Source organism: Equus przewalskii, chromosome 15 (assembly GCF_037783145.1).
Source record: "Equus przewalskii isolate Varuska chromosome 15, EquPr2, whole genome shotgun sequence".
Lineage (NCBI taxonomy): Eukaryota > Metazoa > Chordata > Mammalia > Perissodactyla > Equidae > Equus > Equus przewalskii.
This window is the reverse complement of record NC_091845.1, coordinates 52,579,907-52,605,757: the sequence shown is the minus strand read 5'-3', so window position 1 is coordinate 52,605,757 and position 25,851 is coordinate 52,579,907. Positions and strand designations below refer to the sequence as shown.

Genomic DNA, 25,851 nt, shown 5'->3' with positions numbered 1-25,851 from the left:
TAAGCTGTAGTTCCTGGCTTGGAATGTGGTCCATGAATTAGGAGTTCTTTAATGCTCTTTCCAGAATTAATAGCAATGATTGCAACAGTGCCCCACTCAAACATGCTGACATGTAATTCCCCTTCAAAAGGATAATCTCAAGATCTTTGTTCATTGTGTTTACTTAGTGATATTGAGAACGTGAAATACCAAAAGTTGTAGTCATTTTTACTGGCAAAGGAAAGTCATTGTTTTAAAAAAATTTGCAAAATATTTTTTCTTTTTCTGTAGTTCTTTCTGTCTCCTCAGTTTTCTTAGATGATTTTTCCAAACTATACAATTTTTTGGAAGTCACATTAAAAACTTTTAAACTCAGATATTAAAAAATACTATTTTAAGCAAATAGCACTACCTTGTGCATTATTTGATTTCAGAATTTTAGTCAAGTGCTGACTGCAGCTATATAAACACATTGCAGAAATACTTGAGTGCTTCCACTAAAAGACAAATTTATGGTTCACCAATTACATGTAAAAACTTGAAATAGCTGGCACCAGGGTTTCAGTGTAGTCTAATACTATTTAGTTCCCTTTTTGGGCTAACGCTTTGAATCCAGGTTGAATTATGAACCAAGTGTTGGGCTTCCCATAGTCTCTAAAGAGGACCCACTGGATACTCACCCTGGGAAGCAGTCCATGGATAAACTGATGGTCTCAAATTCATTTCATTGGGATGAAAGCAATGATTTGTGGATATGTTAAGAGGTGAGAGAAGGTGCCAAGGGTCAGGATTAATATATTAATACTGTTTACTGTGTGCCAGGCACTATTCTAAGTACTTTATATAAGTTACTTTATTTAATCCTCTCAAAAACACTGTATTGAAGAAACTGAGGTGCAAAAGGTTTGAGTAACTTACCCAAGGTCTCTCACCTAGTAAGAGTAGAGAGGTAGGTACTTTTGCACAATGGTTACATGACTGTTGCATTTCAAAGAAAAGACAGATTAAAACATCCAGATGACAAATGTGCATTGAGTGTCTCCTTGAGCATCACTGTTTCCTGAATAAGTGTTGTTTCCCTGGTGTTTAGGTATTTTCTATGCCTTTAAAAGTTGGACATTTTGTTGTCAGTGCTTCATAGTTATTAAAGATTCTCCCAAGCCAAAAATGAGAAATAAACAAGTAGTATGCTAACTTAAAAGTTGTAAATCCAAGGATTTCTCTATTTAGGTCTTATTTTTCTCTAAAGCCCTTTGTTCTCAAAATGCACACCTGCAACATACTATGTAATAGGTAACATGCAGAGTCATTGACTTGAATTTTGCGTTGGAAAGGATTTCCTCATTCTTTCCTTTTAGATGGAAACAATGGAGCAGAAAATGTAAATATAATTTTTTAATTTCAGTATAAAAACTTTTACGCCAAAGAAAGGAAGAATAGAAAGCTTATATAAGTGTGACTAACCTGAAATGGAGAAAAATATATTGTGTGCTCCATTTGCAGACATTAGTTTGGAGGGGTTTTTTTTTTGCTCTTTTATTCAGTACTTAAATCTTGGATTATCAAGCCACAAACTCCACCCCTCCCCATGACAGAGATTTATTTTATGGTTGTCTGGAATTTTGTTTCAAAACTAATTGTTAACTTAGGTAATGTTCAAGAAAGCATAAATAAAGCCTCTAGCAATATCAAAGTTTGGATATTCACTGTAATTAAGATGTTAACCAGGTGATAATATGTGTGAGCCCTGCCCCTGTGATCCTATGGTTTGTTGTGTCCTTGTGACTTCTGAGTGCTTACAGTTCAGTGTCAAGGTTGCTATTTTATGAAATAAGGATAATAATATTAAAAACAAAATAAAATAGCCCTTTTCAATGTTTTCTTCCTTGTGGAGGTATTAGTTTTACAGAGCACACAGGGTTTAGAATGAGATAAACCTGTTAGAACCTGAACTCTGCTACTCACTAAAGTATAACCTTGGCAATTTAACCATTTAATTTTTTTATTTGCAAAATGAAGGTAAGGGATCCAATCTGTATTAGTCAGGATTCTCCAGGGAAATAGGACCAATAGGATATGTGTGGTTATAGATACAGATAAATAGAGTGGTTTGTTATAAAGAATTGAGTCATGTGATTATGGAGGCTGAGAAGTCCCAAGATCTGCATTCGACAGCTGGAGACCCAGGAGAGCCAACGTGTATCTGCAGTTTGAGTCTGAAGGCCTGTGAACCAGCAGAGCTGATTGTGTAAATTCCAACCTGAAAGCTGGCAGGTTTGAGACCCAAGAAGAGCTGATGTTTCAGTACAAGTCCAAAGGCTAGAAAAGACCAATGTTTCAGCTCAAACAGTCAAGCAGGAGGAGTTCCCTCTTAACTCAACCTTTTTTGTTCTATTCAGGTCTTCAATTGATTGGATGAGGCCCACCCACACTAGGGAGGGCAATCTGCTTTACTCAGTCTACTGATTCAAATGTTAATCTCATCCAGAAACACCCTCACAGACACACCCAGAATAATATTTTGCCATGTCAGCTTAAAAAGAAAATTTGCCAGTTATTTTACCCTCAAAGTATGTTTATTCAGAAATAGCCAAAAGAATTGCAATTCTAGATGTCTGTGCTATGGCAAACCATGGGCAAATCTGGAGAACAAAGAGAGGGGCTTGCTTTTATATAGAAAAGGGGGAGTAGGGAGGGGCTGTTGTAAACGAAGGGCCATTGGGGGAAAGTAACACTTCAGGGTGGCAGTGGCATGTCATTGGCTGAACTGCAGTGTTTCTCATTGGCTGGGCTGTTTCTGGGTGGGGGGAGAAATCTTCCTTCAGTAGTAAAGTAGCTGTACTTCCACTTGGAGATACAAGCATAGGTCTTGTCCTGGTTGGAGTAATTGACGATGTATGAGGGGGTGTAAGATCTCCTCCTACAGGCCTTCCTGACTTTAATTTAGTTGTGGTTTCTCTAATTCATTCCATGTTTTCCCCTTTTGATCAAAATCTTTCTCCAAAAGCATTGCTAATCAACAGTCCAGTTCTCTGCATGTAGTGGTATTGTCCCTTGGTGCCAGGAAGGACCTTTTTCTCCCACATGGTAGGGAAGGTAAAATAGTGGTTGGAAACCATTTATGCCACATTTGAGTAACAAGAAAGGTTAGGAGGGAGAACTCTCAGGCCTTTCCCATGTAAAGTCTATATTTCTCCAAGGCCATAAGCATTGGCAATCATCTTGAAGTGCTGAGCTAGCATCACCTTATTGGGCACGTCATTTTTACAGAGATTTGACAGGCAAGAGGTACAGAACTTTGCAATAAGTATATAAAGTAAGATTAAGAGCAGTATTACAAACCCAGTTTGCAGGATGCTTCTAAACCAGGAGCTCAAACCTAAAGGTAACTAGTTGAACAAAACAAAAGACAGTGGACTGTTAGGTGAGATTTGTTATAGCCAATGTATTTACTCTCTAACCTTCTGTAATTGGGTTTTTACCCCCCTGGAGGCATTTACCCATGTGTGCAATAGGAGGTGTTCCTTCTGCATGGATACCTCCTTGCTCAGCAAGTAGGTAATGAAGGCCTATATGATTATCCCAAACATTGATCAGTGAGTTAAGTGACCATTGCTGAGCTGAAATTGCTTTGGCTGTGGAGTTGGCCAACTCTTCTGGTGTCAGGGAGAGATTCCTGATCACTTGTTCTTTGGCACCCACTCTGATCCATGGGAAGAAAGCTCTTCCTGTGGAGGCAAACCCAGAGTCGTACATGCCTCTTGAAAGTTCTCGTTTAAAGTGGTTATGGAGATTCAGTGGGAGAGACCAATGAGAGGTCTCTGTTTGATTATGCAGAGAGAACAGGACAGTGAATCCCCTAAGAGCACACTGTCCTTATATTTTCCAGATGTCAGGGCAGTGAGCTGCCTGGGCATAAACGCTATTACTGAAACCTCCAGAGATGAAGACATAACCAGGGGATGTACATAAGGCTCCTGCATAAGTCATATTATCTATAGACTCATTCATTGGGAAAGAGGCATTGGTATTACATAACCAAGACTTAGATACTATGTTGTTACACATCAAGAGATTGTCTAAATACATGGACATGTTAAGAATATATAAATGATTCAACTGACATTGATGGTCCCACAAAATTTTTCATGCAAATATTCAAAAGATCTTGTTTTCACCTTCCAAGCCTGGATTAAATTAAAGCAAGGGACAAGTTTAGGTAGGGTAGCACCCTGATTTGGTGAAAGGGGCCAACAGAGCAGTTTAGATATACAACATCATCTGGAATCCAAGTGAAATTACTTATAGGGTGAACTAAGGGGTCATTACTGTTTTGGACAGACTGAGGTCTCTGTTGGTAAATCCAGCACTCAGAGAGACTTCCCCCTTTTGCAAAGAATTGGGAAAGGCAGAGGAAAGCATTGTCCTTCTAGGAAAGAGAGGGAGAAAATAAAATAAGAAACAAAGTGAGAAGAGGGTATACAGGCCTGGTCCAGTCATCTTGGGAAAGCTGTCTGCCTCAGATGTCAGCTGCTTCTCTTCCTAGTCAATTTGATTTGGAAGTGCCCAGTGTTAGTAGAGGTCTAGATGTCAGGTGAACCTTCTTTAGCTGTGAGACATGTACCCAAGTCTCGAGTCCCTGAAATTTGGCTGCCATCTTGATAGGAGGACCTGGTGTGATCCCTTTCAAAGAGATTTCAAGGTTAGTAAAATTGGAAACATCAATTTGGAGTGTTGTAGCCAGACATTTAAGGAAACCAGAAGAAGATAGGATCCAATCCAGCTTACAGGTATATAACAAGACATTAAAGACAGTAGGACTAGAATTTAATATCCACAAAGGTGCAAGCATGATTTCTCTCTCCACAATTACCCCCATTTTTATTAAAGATAATCATAGTAAAACTAATTTGTATTAAACTTAGCCTGATTATTTATGTAAAAATAGCGATTGACCACGCAAACTCTTTGTAAAGATTGCTTTGCTGGAACCTTGTAAGCAAGATGCTAGGCCTATTTTTCCAAGCAGTTCTTTAAAGCTGTCTGGTCATATCTTAGTTTACATAGATCTCTTTCAAATATGACATTCTGGTCTAAGCTTTGGTAATATTAGCCAATATTTCCAAATGTTATTCCAATTGTCCTGTTATAAGGAGAACAGGTTCTCATTGAATTTATGCAAATACACATATTGTCGTGAAAAGAATACTTAAGAGTTTCTGAATTCTGGAGAGATTAGGTAGGGAGAAAAAGATAAATGTTTCAACCCTTGTTGCAAAGATCTACTTTGCAAAATTGCTGTAAGTTATAGATAGCTTAAAGAAGAGGAGAAAAAGAGATCCTTTAAATCTGGGAAACAAAACATTAAAGCAATCAGTCCTCCACTCAAGTTCCAGAAGTTCCCACCCGGCTCAATGTTATGATCTTAAAGTTATCAAAACCTGTGTTACAGAGTATTCTTAAAGTCTTTCCCATGAATCTCTTTGAAAATGAAACATATTTGTAAAGGCATCAGAGTAAAATAATAAGTGTAACTGGCAAAAGATTTTTTTAAAAAAGGCAGTGGGTAAATGCAGTTGACAAGGAAATTTGGGTATTTTTATGATATACATTTTAGATAGTATTTAGAATTACAAGTAATAACATTATATTAGGACATATCAGATTTTTATACAGTTTCTAGAACACATTTTAGTAACATTCACCCATACATTATAACCTTAAAAGGTTTGTTATTGCTTATTTGACCAAGCTTCTCATGTAATTTGACATGCTAAATAAGCCTAATTAGTGTAATCTCTCTCTTTTTATTAGGAGAGGGAACAAATCTTTTGAGATATCCCAGGTGCCCTCTGGAAAATCCTAAAGTTACGTCCAGGTGGAAAAGACTTCATTTAAAATTTGAATATTTGGGGAAGACACTTGACCAAATTGGATCACAGATCATTATGAGAAAATACCTAGTTATCTATCAGACCAAAGTAACAATAAAAAATTTCAAAGGCAAATACAAAGAGTTACATAGCTGTAAGCAAAACTTAACTCCTTCAGTGTTAAGAAGACTCAGTTTTCTTAAAGACTCGATACAAACAGCACAGGAAATTATTTTGATAAAACATAAAATCTCGAAACCCTCATACACTGTTGGTGGGAATGCAAACTGGTGCAGCCACTATGGAAAAGAGTATGGAGATTTCTCAAAAAGTTAAAAATAGAAATACGCTATGACGCAGCCATCCCACTACTGGGTATCTATCCTAAGAACCTGAAATCAGCAATCCCAAGAGTCCCATGCACCCCTATGTTCATCGCAGCATTATTTACAATAGCCAAGACGTGGAACCAACCTAAATGCCCAGAAACTGATGACTGGATAAAGAAGATATGGTATATATACACAATGGAATACTACTCAGCCATAAAAAAGGACCAAATTGTTCCATTCGCATCAACATGGATGGACCTTGAGGGTATTATGTTAAGCGAAACAAGCCAGACAGAGAAAGACGAACTCTGTATGACTCCACTTATAGGTGGAAGTTAACATATAGACAAGGAGAACTGATCGGTGGTTACCAGGGAAAAGGGGGGATGGGGGAGGGCACAAAGGGTGAAGTGGTGTACCCACAACATTACTAACAATAATGTGCAACTGAAATCTCACAAGATTGTAATCTATCATAATCTTAATTAAAAAAACCACATAAAATCTCTATTTCTAGGCCTATTGCTTAAAAGTAAAGAAGCTTTCACAATCTATCAGAGGCAGACCAGTAGCCCAAGAAAACCTTGTCCTTTTTCCCTCCTCCCCAAAGCCCAGTACATAGTTATATATTCTAGTCGTGAGTCCTTCTAGTTCTTCTATGTGAGCCATCACCACAGCATGGCTACTGACAGATGAGTGGTCTGGTTCCATGCCCATGAACCGAATCTGGGCCACTGAAGCAGAGTGTGCCAAACTTTAACCACTAGGCCATCATGGCTGGCCCATAAACCTTGTTCTTTTAACAGAAAAGAAAGCCAAATTTCAATTTTGCATCAGCTTACTTTCAGTATTAAAACTCATTCATTTCAATTTTAGTCAGTCTTGACTGCCCATAAAATTCCTTTCCCAAGGTTCCTTTCCATATACCTTGTACAGCTTTCTTGTTATGTTCAGATTTTGTCTTATGTTTTTCTCTTTCCCATTCTGAAACAACCAGCCTCTCTTTAGGACAAAATTACTTCCTTTCCCTCAATAAAATGCATTTCCATTCCTCATACTTTCCTTTACTAGAACACACATCCTACTTTCCTTGCTTACAGAGATGTTTCTGTTTTTGTTTCTAGGAGCTTTTGTTATGTATATTAGAATTTTTAACCCTTAGCATCCTTAATTCTTAGTGAAAACTAAGAAGTAAGCAATTGTGAACTATATTAGCATTTTTTGGCTTGGCAAACTTATAAATACCTTTTGTGAATTTCTAGAAACATATGCCTCTTTTCCTAGAAAATTTCTCAGTTTCCTAAAACATGTTCACTAATAAACTCAAATATCCTTAGCCTCTCTACACTAGGAAGCCAAAAGTAGCTGAACCCATGTTCAATAATTAATGTTTATCTTATTTGGAAATGATTTAGGTGTTCAATAGCCATCCATTATTTAGTCTAACGTAGTTTAAACTTTGGTCTTATTTACATATATTTTAATTACTTTTAACAATCACACTTAAATTAGACATTAAATAGCCAACCATTGTCTTAAGTTACTTTCTTGCTAACAAATTTTGTAAGAGATAACAGCAGTTTAGTAAACCCAGGTAGAATGAAAATTGGATGTCTGCATTATATTCAGTATTGATAACTCTAAAGATGTGCTTGTTTAAATTAAACCAACAACCTTAAGCTAGCTTTTATTTACAAAAGATTAATCCTACATCACATAACATTTGGGTGAGTTTCCATTATATTTCTGAGATTTAGGAATACTTAATTTATAAGCACTAAATTTCAAGCCAATTAAATAGAGCTCTTTTACAAATCAATCTTATCAATACCATCCAGAGGTAGAAAAATATCATATCTCTATAACTTGCATCCATAGATACATAACATACAGGCACAGACAGAGATCTCATAGCTTTCCTTTAAAAAATTTTAGCCATATCTCAGGTACAAAACTCAAAATGGTAGTTGGATCCCAGTTGTATTTCTGGCAGATGGACTAAGCTGAGGTTACTTATTCACACAGCCAAATCTTTCTACTAAGGAATTTTTGTGCATGCTGTAAGGATCCTTTTAGAACTGTCTTTGGCGTCATTTTGTCTACTATCAAAAGTCTAGGGTAATTGCTATTTAAATTTTTCCTTCTAGTTATTTATTTCCTCCTGTTAACTTAGAAATAGTTAATAGGGATTTAGCATTTGACTCCTCAGAGGGTCTGATTATAAAGGGGCAGGTTTTTGCAGAGGGGAAAAGAGGAAGATGGTGCCAGGGATGGAACCTATGCACAAGATGGCTGGGGGGTAAAGTCTGAGACAAAGGAGTCTGGGAAGACAAACAAGCTGGTGCTTGAGACAAAGGAGAAGGGAGAGGGGAAGACAAGGCTTTAGAAGCCATTTTATTCTCCCCCAGTTTTTTAGTTGTTTCAGCTAATTTAGACAAAGTGTCATGTAGTGAGGCAATTTTAGAGTTTTATGCATGTCCAGAAGCCTCCAGGTACCAAGGAAAATAGACATTTCATTTTGCTTAGTTTTAGAGCTGTGGTCTTCCAGTTTGGTTTTAAGAAAAGCGAGTTTGGGGAGATCAAAAGTTCCACATAATGGCTCTTGTAATTATGGATTATTCTTGGTTGGTTTGGTGCATTTAGTTAAAAATGTGCACATAGGGAGCCCAAAGTTCTGAAACACAAATCCAGCCAGGATCTCTGGAGGATTTTCTTCAGAACATTTACATGACTGGGATCCCATTTGTGAAATATCCTCTGAAAACCCAAGAAAGTTGCTAGAGTCCTAGCCCTGATCCCCAAAGAAATCTAAAAACAAAAGGAAGCTGCCAGATTTTCAGCCCTGATTCCAAAAGGAATCTGAAAACCAAAGAAAAGCTTTTGGATTCTCAGCAAGGCTGAGCCCCAAAAGGAACTGTGTTACATTCAGAAAATAACTGAGTACTCATTAAGGACGATGTCTTGAACTCAAGGATAGAGCCTTGAACCAGGAAGGACAAAGTCCTACCCCTGAGAGTACAAAGCCTTTCCTGATCCTGAATAAGGTTGGAGAGCTCAAATAACAAGGAGAGTGGAGCTCAGAATCCTGGAAGAGACTCACCAAAATGAAAGGAGGTGGCAACTCACAGAAGCAATGAGCACAACGGGCTCAGTGCACATACCTCGCTCAGTTCTGGGGCTTGCCATCTCTTGGGGATCACTTCCTTCAGATCCCACTTCTGACACCATATATGTCAACTTAAAAAGCAAATTCACCAGTTATTTTACCTTCACAAGTTTATTCATTAATAGTCAAAAGAATTGCAATTGAGGATGGTGCATGCTATGATGAACCATAGGCAAATCCAGTGAACAGAGAAAGGGGCTTGCTTTTATAGAGAAAAAGTGGGAATAGGGCAGGGCTGCTGTAAATGGAAGTCCATTGGGGGAAAGTAACAGTTCAAGGTGGCAGTGGCTTCCAGCTGCCACCAGTGGTAGCCAAACCATGATTCCTGAAGTATATGGGCCATTAGTAGTCCTGTCTGAATTGACTTGTAGTTTTCCATTGACTTTAATCACAGGGCATTGTAATATTAGAGACAGCTTAAGTGAGCTCCTGTATTCCAGACATACTCTTCCTTACCTCTCTTGTGGAGTAGTAGTCTCTTTATGAGTCCTAACTCCACAGTTAAGACTGACTTTTTTTTTTTTTAAGATTTTATTTTTCCTTTTTCTCCCAAATCCCCCCAGTACACCGTTGTGTATCTTTGGTTATGGCATGTGGGATGCCACCTCAGCATGGCTTGATGAGCAGTACCATGTCTGTGTCCAGGATCCAAACCAGCGAAACCCTGGGCTGCCGAAGCGGAGCATGCGAACTTAACCACTCGGCCATGGGGCCGGCTCTCCAGGGTTAAGACTTTCAAAAAGTAGTGCTTTTTTTTTTTTTGTTTTAACACTTAAATGCTTTAATTGAAAAACATTTATCAGTGCTTGCAGCCCCTTTGTGCACTAGGGACAGAAGTGGGGTGTTGGAGGAATGTTCCAAAATATCTTCTGTTATACCTGGAAAAATAGGATTCAGTCCTAAATTTCAGGTTATTATGCTGTTAGATGAGCAACATGAAAAACAAGATTTTTTCCCCCAACTTTCTTGATTCAAGGGTCGAGTGGTGGAAAATATCTCAAAGCGATGTGGTGGATTCCTGAGGAAGCTCAGCTTGAGAGGCTGCATTGGTGTCGGGGATTCCTCCTTGAAGTAAGTCGATTCCACAGTGACGCACTTTGTCATGGCAGCTTGTGGCTGACATTTTCATTAGCAAAAATAAACATATTATGTGCTTTTGTAATCTTAAATTCTTTCTATGGTAATTTGTATAGAATAATGAGAGAACCATGACTTTGGAGTCAACAGACCTGGGTTAGAAACAGAGCTCCAGGGTTGTTGGGGGTGTGACTTTGGGAAAAATTATTTCATCTCACTGAGTGTCAGTTCTCTTTTCTGCAAAGTGAAGGCAGTTATAGCTTCTGCTTGGGAATGTCATGGGTATCGCATGAAATAACGTATATGAAGTGCCTGGCACATAGTATAACATTAGTTCGCCTCTCTTCTATTCCCTTCTTCATTTTCCTATCTTCCTAGTTCCCTTCTCATAAGAGTAGCTACCTTTTTATATAAATTATACTAATTAAGAACATAATTCTTTCAGAAACTTCCTTAGCATAACCTGGAATTTCGTTACTCAAAAGGGATGTGATCACCGTATTCATTTTACTGTAGTTAGCAATATGTCCTATCCAACCAAATGCTTGCCCACTTCTTCCTAGAGAGCCATTATTTATTGGAAATGTTATCAATCAACTGTTAAAGGACATGTGCTTTGAGCTTTCCTGGAGACAACATATAATTAAAACCTTTATGTCCTTACCCTTGTGGCCTCTAGTATTGTTTGAGTTGGCTAAATTAGGACACACACCATCTCCTAGAACCTTGGAACAGATTTTGTCTCTTGCAGACCCAAACATTACCCCAGTGTACATCAGTCCCAGACTGCCAGTGAGAATGTACAGTATATAGTGATTGCAGACAGTAGAATTTGTAATAGAAACACCTGCTACACCGTTGCTAAGAAAATTGATTCATAACATCTTTTAAGGATCAGTACACACCCTTTAAATATTATGGAACAAAGTGACTTTTTATAAATCAAGAAATTAAGATCATCAGACCAAATTTTCTGCTACTTCAAAAGCTTTGTAAACCAGTGGAATAGATTGATTCTATTTTAACAGGGAACTTAAATGTACCAAATAGGTCCTATGATAATTTGTAATATAGAACATAAATCTAATAGTAGTTTCCTTGAGGAAACTAAAATAAATGTGAAGATGTGAATTGGTCAATGAGGAATGTCAAAGAAATACATTATCTTGGCAATTGCAATAAAGCCATATATGCTAGCAAAACTATCCTATAAGGCTAAGAATGTTTACTGGTTTACCATAATTGTTAGAGCAGAAATCTGTATTGTCTACGTACATTTTTAATATGAGACCAGATTACTGTGAGAAATAATGATATGCATAAACACAAATTATGACTCAGAAAGGATTTTATGCCTCCAGTTTTTTATTGTAATCACCTAGAATTAGCCTTGACGTCTACTCTGCCCCCACACGTGTGTTGTTATTGTTTTGGTGGGAGGGGGACTAGTCATTTACAAATGTTGACTGAGCCTCTACTGTATCAGGCACTGATTTAGGCAGTGGAGACAAAGTAGTAATCAAAATAGATTAAAATCCCAGTACTAATGGATCTTGAATGTGTATTCTCTATAACTCCTGCTCCATCATTATATATGATGTCCTATGGATTTTTAACAACTTTACAATTGAGATACAATAATACAATACAATGTAATGCAATACAATACACTTGAGATACGTACCCATGAAACCAACCCTATAATAAAGATAATGAGCATATCTGTATCCCACAAAAGTTTCCTCACATACCTTTGTAATCCCTCCGTGCCTTCCACCCCTGTCTTTGCCCCATCTCTAGGCAAACACTGATCTGCTTTCTATCTCTATAGGTTAGTTTGCATTTTCTAAAATTTTATGTGTATTTTATCCAGTATGTACTCGTTTTTGCCTGGCCTCTTTCACACAACATAATTGTTTTGAGATTCATCCATGTTGTTGTGTGTATCAATAATTCATTCCTTTTTATTGCTGAGTAGTAGCGTATTGTATGGATGTACTGCAATTTATTCATTGATCTATTTATGGACATTTGGATTCTTTCCAGTTTTCAGCCATTACATATAAAGCTGCTATGAACATTTTTGTACAAGACTTTATATGTTATATGTTTTAATTTCTCTTGGGTAAATACCTAGGAGTGGAATGGCCAGATCATTTGGTAGATGCATGTCTAACTTTTTAAGAAACTTCTAAACTGTTTTCTGAAAGGATTGTACCATTTTACATTCCCACCAGAAGTGTATGATACTTCCAGTTCCTCCACATTCTTGCCAACAGTTGGTAGGTCAGTCTTTTTTTTTTTCTGGTAGGTCAGTCTTTTTAATTTTACCCATTTTAATAGATGTTGTAGTGGTATCTCATTGTGGTTTTCATTTGCATTTCTCCAATGACTGATGCTGTTGAGTGTCTTTTTATGTGTTTTTTTGCTATCTGTATATTTTCTTTGCTGAAATGTCTGTTCAGAGGTTTTACTTATTTTTTTTCATAGATTCTTTGTTGTCTTACCATTGAATTTTGAGAGTTCTTAATATGTTCTGGATACAAGTCCTTAATCAGATACATGTTTTGCAAATATTTTCTTCCTGTCTGTGGCTTATCTTTTTATTTTCTTTTTTGAAGAGTTTTTTAATTTTAATGAAGTTCAGTTTTTTTCTTTTATGAATCATGTTTTTTGTATTATATATAAGAGATCTTTGCCTAACCCAAGGTCATAAAGATTTTCTTCTTTGTTTCTAGAAGTTTTGTGGTTTAGATCTATGATCATTTTGAGTTGATTTTTGTATGTGGTGTGAGGTATAGATTGAAATTCATTTTTTTGCCTATGATGTCCAGTTGTTCTAGCACCATATGTTGAAATGACTACCCTTCTCCACTGAATTGCCTGTGCACCTTTGTTGAAAATAATTGTGGGAGTGTTTTTGTACTATTTATATTTTCCGTTGATCTATTTGTCTATGTTTACTCCAAACCATGCTGTTTTGATAACTGTTGCTTTAACAGTAAGTCGTGAAATCAGGTAGTAGTGGTCTTCCAACTCTTGTTCTTTTTGAAAGTTATTTTGACTGTTCTAGATCCATGGCATTTCCATATAAATTATCGAACTGGCTTGTCAATTTCTTCAAGGTCTTGCTGGGATCTTTATTAGGGTGATGTTGAATGCAAAGATCAATTTGGGGAGAATTGATATCTTAACAATATTGAGTCTTCCAATGCATGAACATGATATATGTCTCCATATATTTAGGTGTTTTTAAATTTCTCTCAACATGTTTTTTGGTTTTCGGTGTACAGGTTGTGCACATCTTTTGTCATATTTATCCCTAAGTTATAAAATGTTATTGTAATGGTATTATTTTTTATTTCAATTTTCAATTGTTCATTGTTAGTAAATAGAAATACTATTGGTTTTGGTACATCAATCTTTTATCTTGCAACCTTAATAGATACATTTATTAGTTTTAGTAGCTTATCTGTTGGTTCCTTTGGATTTTCTACATAGGCAGTCATGTCACCTGTAAATGAAGATAGTTTTTCTCCTTTGTTTCCAATAAGTACCTTTTCTTATTCTTACCTGATTGCACTGGCTAGAATCTCTAGTACAGCATTGAATAGAAGTGATGAAAATAGACATCCTAGACAGTCCTCCATCTTAGGGAGAAAGCATTCAAGTATGATGTTAGCTATAGATTTTTTATAATCATCAAATTGGGGAAATTTCCTTCTATTTCTAGTTTGAGAGGTTTTTTTAAAATTGAGAGTGAATGTTAGATTTTGTCAAATGCTTTTTCTGCATCATTTAGATGACTATATGTTTTTTTCTTATTTAGTTTGTTAGTATGGTGAATTACACTGGTTGATGTTTGAATGTTAAACTAACCTTCCATCCCTCAGATGAACCCCACTTGAGTTGTCATGTATTGTGTGTGTGTGTGTGTGTGTGTGTCAAGATTGGCCTTGAGCTATCATCTGTGGCAGTCTTCCTCTATTTTATGTGGGGTGCCACCACAGCATGGCTTGATGAGTGGTATGTAGGTCTGCACCTGGGATCCAAACCAGCAAAACCCAGGCCACCAAAGTGGAGCACACAAAGTTGACCACTATGCCACCAGGCTGGCACCTGTGTTTTTTACATGTTGTTGGATTCTATTTGTTAAAATTTTGTTAAATAATTTTACATCTGTGTTCGTGAGGGATATTGTTAATTGGTTTTCTTGTGATGTTTTTGTCTGGTCTAGGTATCAAAGTTATACTGGCCTCATAGAATAAATTAGGAAGTGTTTCCTCCTCTTCAGTTTTTTGGAAGACTTTATGTAGAATTAGTATTGCTTTTTCCTTAAAATATAGAATTCACCATTGAGGCCATCTGGGGCTGCATCTTTCTTTTGTGGGAGGTTTTTACTACAAATTCTATTTCTTTAATGTATGTAGAACTCTTCAGGTTTTCTATTTCTTCTTGAGTAAGCTTTGGTTTAGTTTTGTCTTCCAAAGATTTTGTCCACTTCATTTAAGTTGTTGATTTTATTGGCATAAAGTTGTTTATAATGCTGTTATTATCATTTTAATATCTGTAAAATCTGCAGTGATATCTCCTCTCTTCATTCCTGATATTGGTATTTTTTTTAAAGTAAATGGAAGTACTTGTCATGTCTAATAGAAATCACAATGATTATACAGTGCCTATTGTAATTCAATATTCTTTGAATTCTTTTATTGGCATTAATAGTGCATTTTTAAAGAGTAAAGATGATTAAATTTCTCTTACATTGGTAATTTTTTGTCTTTTCCTGATCTGTATGGCTAGAGGTTTATTAATTTTAATGCTGTTTTCAAAGAACCAGCTTTGTGTTTCATTGATTTTTCATTGTTTTTCTGTTTCCTACTTCATTGATTTCTGCTCTAATCTTTATTTTATTTCTTTTATTTGCTTTGGGTTTCATTTGATCTTCTTTTTTCTACTTTCTTAAGGTGAAAGCAGAAGTCATTGATTTGAGACCTTTTTTCCTTTACTAATATAGAAGGTTAGTGCTATAAATTTCTCCTGAAGTACTGACTTAGTAGCATTTCACAAATTCTAATGCTGCGTTGGCATTTTCATTCAGTTCAAAATGCATTCTATTTCCCTTTTTATTTCTTCCTTGACTCATGGCTTGTTTAGAAGTGTATTATTCAGTTTCCAAATATTTGGGCATTTTCCAGCTTTTATGTTATTGATTACTAATTTAATTCCATTGTGATAAAAAATATACTTTATACAATTTGGATTCTTTTAATTTTACTGAGTATTGCTTTGTGACTTAGAATATGGTCTATCTTGATAAATGTTCCATGTTCACTTGAAAACAATGTATTCTGCTGCTGTTAGGTGTGGAGTGTTCTATAAATACCAATTAGGTCAAGTTGATTGAGAGTGTTGATCAGATCTTCTGTATCTTTACTGATTTTCTGATTTCTTGTTTGATCGAATATTGAGAGAAGTGTCTTGAGATTTCTGCCTATAATTTTGGATTTGTCTGTTTCTCCTTACAGTTCTATCAGTTTCTTTTCTGCATGTATTTTGAAGCTCTGTTATTAGGTATCTAGACATTTAGGATTGCTGTGCCTTTATGATGAATTGACCAGTTTTTCATTATCATGTGGCCTTCTTTTATCCCTGGTATATTCTTTGCTCTGAAGTCTACTCTGTCTCATGTAATATAGCCACTCCAGCTTTCTTTTGATTAGTGTTGGCATGGTATATTTTTTTCCATTCTTTTACATTTAACTGATTTGTGTCTTTATATTTAAAGTTGGTTTCTTGTAGGCAGTATATAGTTGGGTATTGTTTTTTTGATCCGTGATGAAAATCTCTGCTTTGGATATTTAGATCATTTACATTTAATGTGATTATTGATATGGTATGGTTAGTTTTAAATTTACTTTCTTGTTATTTGTTAGCTATTTGTTCTGTACATTCTTTCTCTCCCTTTTCCTCCTTTTCTGCCTTCTTTTGGATTGAGGATATTTTATGATTCCATTTTATATCCTTTTTTGGCTTAGTAGATATAACTCATTGTTTCATAATTTTAGTGGTTGCTTTAGAGTTTATAGTTTACATCTTTAACTTATTATAGTCTACTGTTAAATTATATTATACATCACTCCCATTTTTCCTCAGTCTTCATGCTATTATTGTCATACATTTAAATTCTGCATATGATATAAACCCCACACTAGATTGTTAGTATTTTTGTTTTAACAGACAATTATTTTTTTTTAAGAGAATTAAATACCTAAAAAAAAAAAAAGAAAGACTTTATATACCCAAGTACTTACCATTTCCAGTATTCTTATTCCTTTGTGTAGACATAAATTTTCATCTGGTTCACTTTTTTTCTGCCTGAAGAACGTTCTGTAACATTTCACATACTGCAGATCTGATGAATTCTTTCAGCTTTTCTATGTCTGAAAAATATCTTTATTTTTCCTTCAATTTTGAAAAATATTTTTGCTGAACATAAAATTTTATGTTGATAGTTTTTTGTTTTCAGTATTTTAAAGATGCTGCTCCTCTGTTTTCTTGCTCTTTTGTTACCAATGAGAAATCTTCTATCACTGTTATTTTTATTCTTCTGTACGTAATGTGTCCTTTTTCTCTAAATGCTTTTAAGATTTTTCTGTCACTAGTTTTGGCCAGTTTGGTTATGATATGCCTTTCATATTTCTTGTGCTTGGAATTCTTTCACTTTCTTGTATCTATAGGTTGATAGTTTTCATAAACTTTGGATAAATTTTGGCCATTACTTCTTTAGATATTTTCTCCCTCCCCTCTCTGTCTCCTATTCTTTTTTGTTTGCTGAGGAAGAGTCTCCTTGAGATAACATCCATTGCCAATCCTCCTCTTTTGTTTGCTTGAGGAAGATTAGCCTTGAGCTAACGTCTATGCCAATCTTCCTCTATCTTTTTTGTATGTGGGACACTGCTACAGCATGGCTGGTGAGTGGTGTAGATCTGCACCTGGGATCCAAACCCAGGCCACCAAAGGGGAGTGCGTGGAACTTTAATCATTTGGCCACAGGGCCGGGCCCGCCTCTTTAAGGACTCCAATCACATGTATATTAGGTTTCTTGAAGCTATCTCACAGTTCATTCATGCTCTGTTCTTTTTTCTTGGTTTCTCTCCATGTTTCATTTTGGATAGTTTCTGTTGCTGTGTCTTCAAGTTCACCGGTCTTTTTTTCCACAATGTCTAATCTTTCATTAATCCCATCCAGTAAGTTTTCATCTCAGCCATTGTGGTTTTCATATCTAAGACCTTAATTTGGGTCTTTTTTGTATCTTTCATATCTCTATATAATGTGTTTACTAAACATAACATGTTCAAACTTTATCTAGCTTTATACAACCATATTCTTCAGAACACAGTTATAATAAGTTTTAATGCCTTTGCTATTTCTAATATCTCTGTCAGTTCTGGGTCAGCTTTAATAGATTGAATCTTCTCATTATGGATATATTTTCCTTCTTCTTTGAAAGTGTGGTAATTTTTTGTTCAATGCCAGATATTGTGAATTTTACTCTGAGTGCAGAATATTTTTGTGTTTCTACAAATATTCTTGGGTTTTGTACTAGGATGCAGTTGAGTTACTTGGACATAGTTCCTTTCAGATCTTGTTTTAAAAATTTCTTAGGTTGGACCAAAGCAGTGTTTAGTCTAGAGCTAATTGTACTCGACTCCTGAAACAAGAGCCTTCTCAGTACTCTACCCAGTGCCGTACAAATTGTAACATTTTTCACTGTTGGCTGGTGGGAATGGGCACTATTCCTGGCTCTGGGTGAGATCTGGCTTTTGTTCCCTCTAGTGCTTTTTCTTGATTCTTTCCCAGGCTTTGAGTAGTCTCCTCACATGCATGCTCTGATCAGTACTTTACTGAATTCTTGAGGGGAACCCTCTGCAGATCTCTGAAGTTCCCTCCACTCCAGTACTTTCTCTAATAACTCTAACTGCCTTGGTCAGACTTTTGGCTCCATATCCCCAAGTCAGGAAGTCCATTAGACTCCAGCTCAGTTCCCCTTCCCTGTACCATAGCAGGGCAGAAGGAACAGATGAGAATGACATCTGATTTGAGGCCAGGTTTTGAAGATGTTTGGGTACTGCTTGGAAGAATCAGGACTCTATCCTATAGGATACATTGGAGCTGAATTTCAGGAAAATGCAGATGACCTGAGCCAGTCCTTGCTGAATATGTTAAGTAGTAAGTGGTGAGTAAGGGATGCTTAATTTTCTGCTTCTGGCCTCCCTACCACCTCACAAATCATTGAGGAAATTGCCCTTCATGAATTAGTGTTCTCACCAGTAAATGGATGGTTCTTGATACTCATCAACTACTGGATGCTATTAATGGCCAGAGACAATTTCTCCAGAAAGCTCTGTAACCAACTGGCAGCATGACACAATGCAAGAAAGATTCAGCCCCCTTGCTTCCAATTGATTTTCCTGTAAAGAGGAAGAAACAGGGAGCCAGGCCTCCATTCTCAGATGACTGCCAAGGTGTGGATGAAGGAGAGTTACAACTGAAGTGTAGTCAGTCTAGGACTTTGCTTCCCAAAGTATAGTCCCCAGAGTAGCAGCACTGGCATCACTTGAGAGCTTAGAAATGCAGACATCAGGGAGTTTGTGTAGATCTACTATCAGAATCTGCACTGTGACTGGAGCCCCAGCTGATTTGTGTGCACATTAAAGCTTGAAGACACTAGTACCTATAGTCAATAGTAATATATTGTACACTTAAAAATGTTAAGAGAGTAGATGCCATGTTAAGTGTTCTTTCCACAATTAAATAAATTTTTTTAAAGTTTGAGGAGCACTGTTTTAAATGTTAACGGTTACACATGCCCTCTAGTGGCTGCCCAGCAACTTGCACAGAGTTTTTAAATGTTTTCTCATTTTAGGACCTTTGCACAGAACTGCCGAAACATTGAACATTTAAACCTCAATGGGTGCACAAAAATCACTGACAGGCAAGTACTGAAAATTAGTTTGGGCACTAATTGGCCATGGGGAGAGTGAGGGGAGAGAAACATGGTTGAAAATACCTTTAGTGTGTCTGTTCTTTTTCAGCACGTGTTATAGCCTTAGCAGATTCTGTTCCAAGCTGAAGCATCTGGATCTGACCTCCTGTGTGTCCATTACAAACAGCTCCTTAAAGGGGATCAGGTAAAAGTACCTGTTGTTTGTGGTCATGAGAAATACCCAAAGTTATGTACATTCTGGAGTGTCTGAAACCTTTCTAATGGTCTCATTGGAGCAGGAAGTAGGTGACTCAGACAGGTCTCAGAGGTTCTTGCTCCTCTGAATTGCTTGTGATTTACTAAACTCAAAGTTGGTAATAAACTCTCTATAGGATAGACTGCACATGCGTGGTTTTGTTCTTTGTTCTCTCAGTGAGGGCTGCCGAAACCTGGAGTACCTGAACCTCTCTTGGTGTGATCAGATCACGAAGGATGGCATCGAGGCACTGGTGCGAGGTTGTCGAGGCCTAAAAGCCCTGCTTCTGAGGGGCTGCACACAGGTACCAAGGGGTCAATAGAGTCATGTTCATCTAACACTTATCTAACAATAGGTGTGGGCACTTCGTTAGGGAACTTGCTGCTGCATTTTTCTTGGTGCCCCACTGTTCCCTGACCTGGCTCCATCCCTCTTTTCTCTCTCTACTCAGTTGGAAGACGAAGCTCTGAAGCACATTCAGAATTACTGCCATGAGCTTGTGAGCCTCAACTTACAGTCCTGCTCAGTAAGTAGTGTGCCTCTCCCGTGAGCACCTCCTGCTCCACGTTCTCTCCCTCAGGAATCGGCCGCAGGCCCCGCTGTGAAGCACCCTGGGCAGCTGGGATGATCACACCCTTACTTCTCCTGTGGCCTGATGTGATCTATCCATTTGCCGCAAGATGAAAGAACAACAATCTAAACCCAAAGGCCAATACAAAGCTACTGACATGTCCCCTAAAAATAATACAGATCAAGGTCTTGGTTTATTATGAGATATCAGGAATGCTGTGAAACTAGTCACTAACCTAAACAATCCATGGTAACGTCTCAGTGTCTTTTTTTTACTTATAAACTGGGGATGATGACACCTCTCACATTGTTTCAGTGAATAAAATGAAGTAACAGATGTGAAAAGACTTTGAAAAAGAAAGGGCGTATGCAAGGGCAAGGTATAATTTTCATCAGAGCATTAGCCTGTGAAAAACTATTGCTGCTTCTTCACTGCCCTTGTAAATATTGATGATTGAAGAGCACGCTTGCTAAATCCTATTTGGTTTCTCAGGGAGAACATCAATCTTGAGTAAAGTGAGAGAAATCGTTTTCATTTGGCATTTAGTGAGTGAATCATAAATCTTTAGAGTCCCTGATAGTGAGAGATAGAACAAAGTATCTTTGGGACAAATATTGACCTTACAGGGGAGTACAGGGACTGCACTGTTCAAAAATAGGACCTTGGATTGCTAGTACTGCCAGATGAATTGAAGTATGACATATATGTGCATGTTTATTTCTACATAAATTAGTATCTTTAAAGAAAGATTTTATTTTGAATCTTCATGGCTAAATTCGTAGAATCCCAAGCGATTTATCAGTGATTTATTTAATTTTGCTATTTTCTAAACATTGAGGAAATGCTATAAGTATATACATATGATTTATATGGTAGATATCTGAAACATTAATCTGTAGAAATTCAACCAAAAATTAATATGTCACTTAACTAGGCAAGTCTCATGAGCTCTTTATTTAACCTGATTTTTAACACAAGTTTATGAATTTTTCCTGAAAAAAATCAAATGATTCTGGGGAGGGAAATGAAATTTTAAAATTTTACTCTTCATTAGTAACCTTAGGATATTTTAAAGCTGTGCAGAGATAACAACACATCTGCCCTGTGCTTCATCTTGTTTTGTTTAAATTATTAGGATAAAATGCGAGTAACTGGCAACCCAAACTAATCGACTAGCAGTAGGTCCTGTTTTTCTGCTGCTCTCATTTCGGTACTGCTGGTGCCCTCTGATTTCCCTTCCTGTTTTGGTTTTCACCAGCGCATTACGGATGAAGGCGTGGTGCAGATATGCAGGGGATGCCACCGGCTGCAGGCCCTCTGCCTTTCTGGCTGCAGCAACCTCACAGACGCCTCTCTCACAGCCCTGGCTTTGAACTGCCCAAGACTTCAGTGAGTGCACCACACTTTTGCTTTGCAGCCCAGAGCTTGGCTGAGCTGACTGGGAGGGCTTCCTGCAGGAGGAGAAAGGCTTGCCAGTAGGAACAGGTGGTGGTGGAGAAGGCGGTGGTTGTGTTGTTGTTGGCTTCTGTCGGGGGATTGGAGTAGGACAACGCGTAATCCAGTTCATTTAGGGACATACGAGAAAGCACTAAACTGTCTACCACCAGTTTCTTGATGCACTTCACACGTTTGCCCACATGATTTGCCTCATGCTGTTTGATATCCGAGTGATCTGACAGTGAGCAGAGTGATAGCCTCACATCCAAATGCCATGATGTTCTCCTCTAAACCAGCTGCTAAATGGACAGCATGGGAGGAAAATTACAATTACCTTATTTATCATCTTTCCCATCAGGAAAAAAGTTTTGTTTTAACAAATAATGATTTTCTGATTATCCATGTAATATTGTGACTATTAAAACTTTAATAATGGCAACAAACTACTAATCATAGTTAACATCACTTGAACTCATATGTCCCAGGCTCTGTATTAGGCACTTTTATAAGCATTATCTCATTTAATCCTCACCACGTCTCTAGGAGATAAGTACTGTTATTCTCGCTTGTTTTGCGGAGGAGAAACTGAGACTCAGAAAATCCCATGATTTATCCTGGGTCACATAATGAGTAAGAAGTAAAAGTAGAATTTGAACTTAACAGAGTTCGACTTCAGAAGCAGCAGTCTTAACCCTAGAAAGAGGCAGCAAAAAGCCATTTGTTTTGTTATTCTTTACTCATCAGTGAAACGGATCCATTTCTTATGCTCACACCAGTTGCGTATCCTTTAAGGATTGTCTATTTCTGTCTTTTGCCCATTTTTCTTACCGTTGTATTATGGAAAATTCTAGATATTTTTGCTGTTTCTCCATAGTAGAAGGAATTTGGGTAATCAAAACTGGTCAGAAAGGAGGTCAAAATTATTGCTATTAGTATTTAACTTAAAAATGGTATTCATGCATCTGCCCCTGTTAAGCATGAGTATTGAGAATTAACTCATGTTTTTCTTTGGCTGCAAATTTTTAAAGTTTCCTTTAGAGTAACTTCAAGAAATGCAATATATATCAAGATGATTTTGTTGAGTAAAAGTTCATTTTAATTGTATTTAGAAGTCAACAAATATTGAAATAATATTTAAAAACAACAACAGCAACAGTGTGCGGTGCAGTGGGAAGATGCCTGGATTTACTGTTTGAGTTCAGGTTGGGACTTTGGCGCTTAGGGCAGGTCACATTCCTCCCTAAGCCTCATTCTCCTCATCTGTCTAGTGGCGACAGTATTTGCATTTCCAACGCTTTTAGCAGAAGCAAAGTTGTGTCAAAGAGCAGAATAAATGCAAGAGCGTGCATCATGAAGTGAATGTTTCTCCTGTTAACCAGTCGCTACTTTTTCTCCCATGCACTCCTTATCCCAGGATTTTGGAGGCTGCCCGATGTTCCCATTTGACTGACGCAGGCTTTACACTTTTAGCTCGGGTAAGGTAGAAGTTTTAAAAAACAAAACCAAACTGTAATTCACTTCCCTCAATCAAAGTGACTTGGAGTGATTTTGGAGTGTGCAAAAAAATACCTTCAGAAATGACAGGCACCGAGTGGAATACAGTCCTCTGAGTGTGTTTTGCATTTTTTCCAGTTGGCCAGAAAACTCGGGAGGTCCTGTCGAGGGTTCTGTGGCAGGTGTAGCCTCACTCTCATTGGTCAGGTGGGCCCACAATGAGAAGAGCCCCATCCCGGGCAGGAGATGCCCTTCCTCGCACAGACCTGACTCACCTCTCAGCAGCTTCCCCTAACCGGGCTGCACTCTGCCTCTGCTCCCTCTTCCACATTGCCCTGCAAATGCCGACCACCACGGGGTCCCTGTGGCCTGCGGCTGGGAACCCGTGTCCTCCTGGGGTACTGATACACTCTTCCCCCAACCTTCACCTGCCCACACTGTGCCTGCGCTCCCCACTCTCATGCCCTCCCAGAACCTATTCTATGGCTAAAATTTACATGCTGCTATCTATGAGCCACCAGGAAGGTTATAGGCAACTACCTGTCCAGGATGAGAGAAGGAAATGCAGCCCAGGGCAGCCCTATTCCCATTTCTAAAGTGAATATGATTCAAAGGGCACCTGCTCGTTAGTACTGGGCCACTTTAGCAACAGGGCACACTCCTTGATGGAAGAAAACAGGGATACTAGGCCCGTACTCAGAGGAACAGAGCAAGCCACCAGTTTTGCCCCAACCGCTGACTGCATGTGGGGGATGTCTTATGGACTCTTTCAGAATTGCCATGACCTGGAAAAGATGGATCTTGAGGAATGCATTCTGGTGAGTGGACTCCTGATAGCCCTGCAGGGCTACCCCTTAGTCCTAACAGACAACCACATAGCCAGAGACTGGCTACTGTCTGGACTCTCCTTGCCCAGCATAGTTGTTAGAGCTTGGGAACTCATGAGGACCATGGCAGTGAGATGCGTAAACTTTGGGCTATTCTCAGTCATCAGACAGAGCTACAGTCGAGAAGTTCAGGATAGCTCCATCTTTTGCCAAACATTGAAAGAAAAAGAAACTTATTTTCACAGAATTTAAGGGAGGTAAAGTTTGCATGTCCAGCAACGAGGTGACTCTACAATGAAGAATCCTGGGGGACCCTCCTTACCCCCTCCCTCTTTGTCCCCTTGTCCCTAGGCCCCCTTGGGGCACCAGAGAGAGACCAGAGAACGACTTTGCATCTCCAGGAGTGGACAGATTTGAGGTTGCTGGTAAAAAGAGGAGCTCCCAGCCCAAGTGTGCTTGAGATTAGTTTTTAATTCTCTTTTGCCCCTTTGATTCTCGTGTTCAGGAGAAGCCAGGATTAGGTATTAAGTTCTGGTATAGAAGCCACACTGACGCAGCATGTTTCTCTCTAGATAACCGACAGCACACTCATCCAGCTTTCCATTCACTGTCCTAAACTCCAAGCCCTGGTGAGTCTGAGTTTTTTGTGACATTATTAACCTTTTAGGAATGAAAAAATCCTCCCACTACAACAGGAATCTGTTTGGGTTTCCTTTCTGTAAAGGTATCATCATTCTTGGTTTCAGAGACCTATTAGTTGGGCTCACTTGGGAGGCGGGATATCTAAATGTTACTGGTTCCATTTTAGGATGTGGACCTAATATAGGGACCCATGTCCTTACCACTTTTCTCAAGTTCATGTTCATCATGTCAGGTGGAGTGAAAGGACGTTAAAATGATATAATCTAAGACAAAAGATTGAGGCCATCCTTGTATTAAATTTACATTTCACATCTCCTCATATATATATCTATAGGGGGAAAAGGAATTAGAATATATTGAGAGATCCAAAATGAGCAGTGAATAGTGTCACTGGCACTCTTAGCCCTGCAGACATCTCATGCACATTTCACATCCAGCTGTTTGAGCCAGGAGCAGGGATGGAATCCCCATTCATTGAGCAAGCCCATGTAAACCGTGCTGCCTATATCTGTGCTAGATACATTGTCTCATTTGATGCCATCCACAGCCCTGTGATGCAGGCACTATGGACGTCCCCATTTTATCAGTGAAGAAACTGAGGCTCAGAGCAGTTAAGGAACTTGGCCAAAGTTACACAACTGCACTATGGTCCTGGATCTCTTGGCCTCCCTGGGGTCTGGGCTTTCCACTGCCCTGAGATACACAACAGATTTTTCTTAAGCGCACTTTCTCTGTCATTTTTGAAATTTGCTTTGTCCTCAGGGACTAGAATTTTATAACATTAAAGCTCCATTTGGCCTTGAGTTACTCTCCCCACCAGTTTTCCTTGTTTCCGCATTCTGGCTACTTTTTCCCTCAGGCACAAGTGCAGCTGGGCTGTGGACAGCTCTAGGACTTTTTAAAAAGAATTTGGGGTCAGATTTCAGAGATTAGTCAGGAATCTATGTGTATCCAAATTCTCTGTCTAAATCATTTCCCCATACGTGTTACAGATAATTTTGTAGTTCTAGTGATGTCTTTACTCACAAATTGGTTCAGATTTGGTTTTATAATTGGTAGAACCTCTTACTCAGATGTGCTTTCTCCTTTTATCCTCTCCACCCTTTTTCCTTGACACCTTCTGCCTCTCAGAGATGTGGGAAAAATTAGGAGCCCCAGGTTTTATTCCTTGCTTTAACTTGCTTCCTCTGTGCTGCCCAAGGGCTCTC

At 38.1% G+C, this 25,851-nt stretch overlaps 1 protein-coding gene across 19 annotated transcripts in view; it reads left to right on the top strand.

Moving 5' to 3' along the window:
- The window catches only part of FBXL2 (F-box and leucine rich repeat protein 2), a 126,511-nt gene that overhangs the window by 52,398 nt on the left and 48,262 nt on the right, over positions 1–25,851 (top strand). For 12 of the 19 annotated variants that reach the window (XR_011527073.1, XR_011527072.1, XR_011527077.1 and 9 more), the window contains 9 exons: positions 10,327–10,421; positions 19,357–19,425; positions 19,507–19,621; positions 19,850–19,976; positions 20,124–20,198; positions 21,502–21,632; positions 23,095–23,155; positions 23,948–23,992; positions 24,574–24,630. Coding sequence is in view for 10 of the 19 variants with exons in the window: in XM_070575877.1 (XP_070431978.1) it covers positions 19,401–19,425; positions 19,507–19,621; positions 19,850–19,976; positions 20,124–20,198; positions 21,502–21,632; positions 23,095–23,155; positions 23,948–23,992; positions 24,574–24,630 (636 nt within the window). In the remaining 9 variants the exon portion in view is untranslated. The remainder of the gene's footprint in view (positions 1–10,326; positions 10,422–19,356; positions 19,426–19,506; positions 19,622–19,849; positions 19,977–20,123; positions 20,199–21,501; positions 21,633–23,094; positions 23,156–23,947; positions 23,993–24,573; positions 24,631–25,851) is intronic. The other 7 variants (XR_011527069.1, XR_011527071.1, XR_011527070.1 and 4 more) reach the window with 2 other exon arrangements.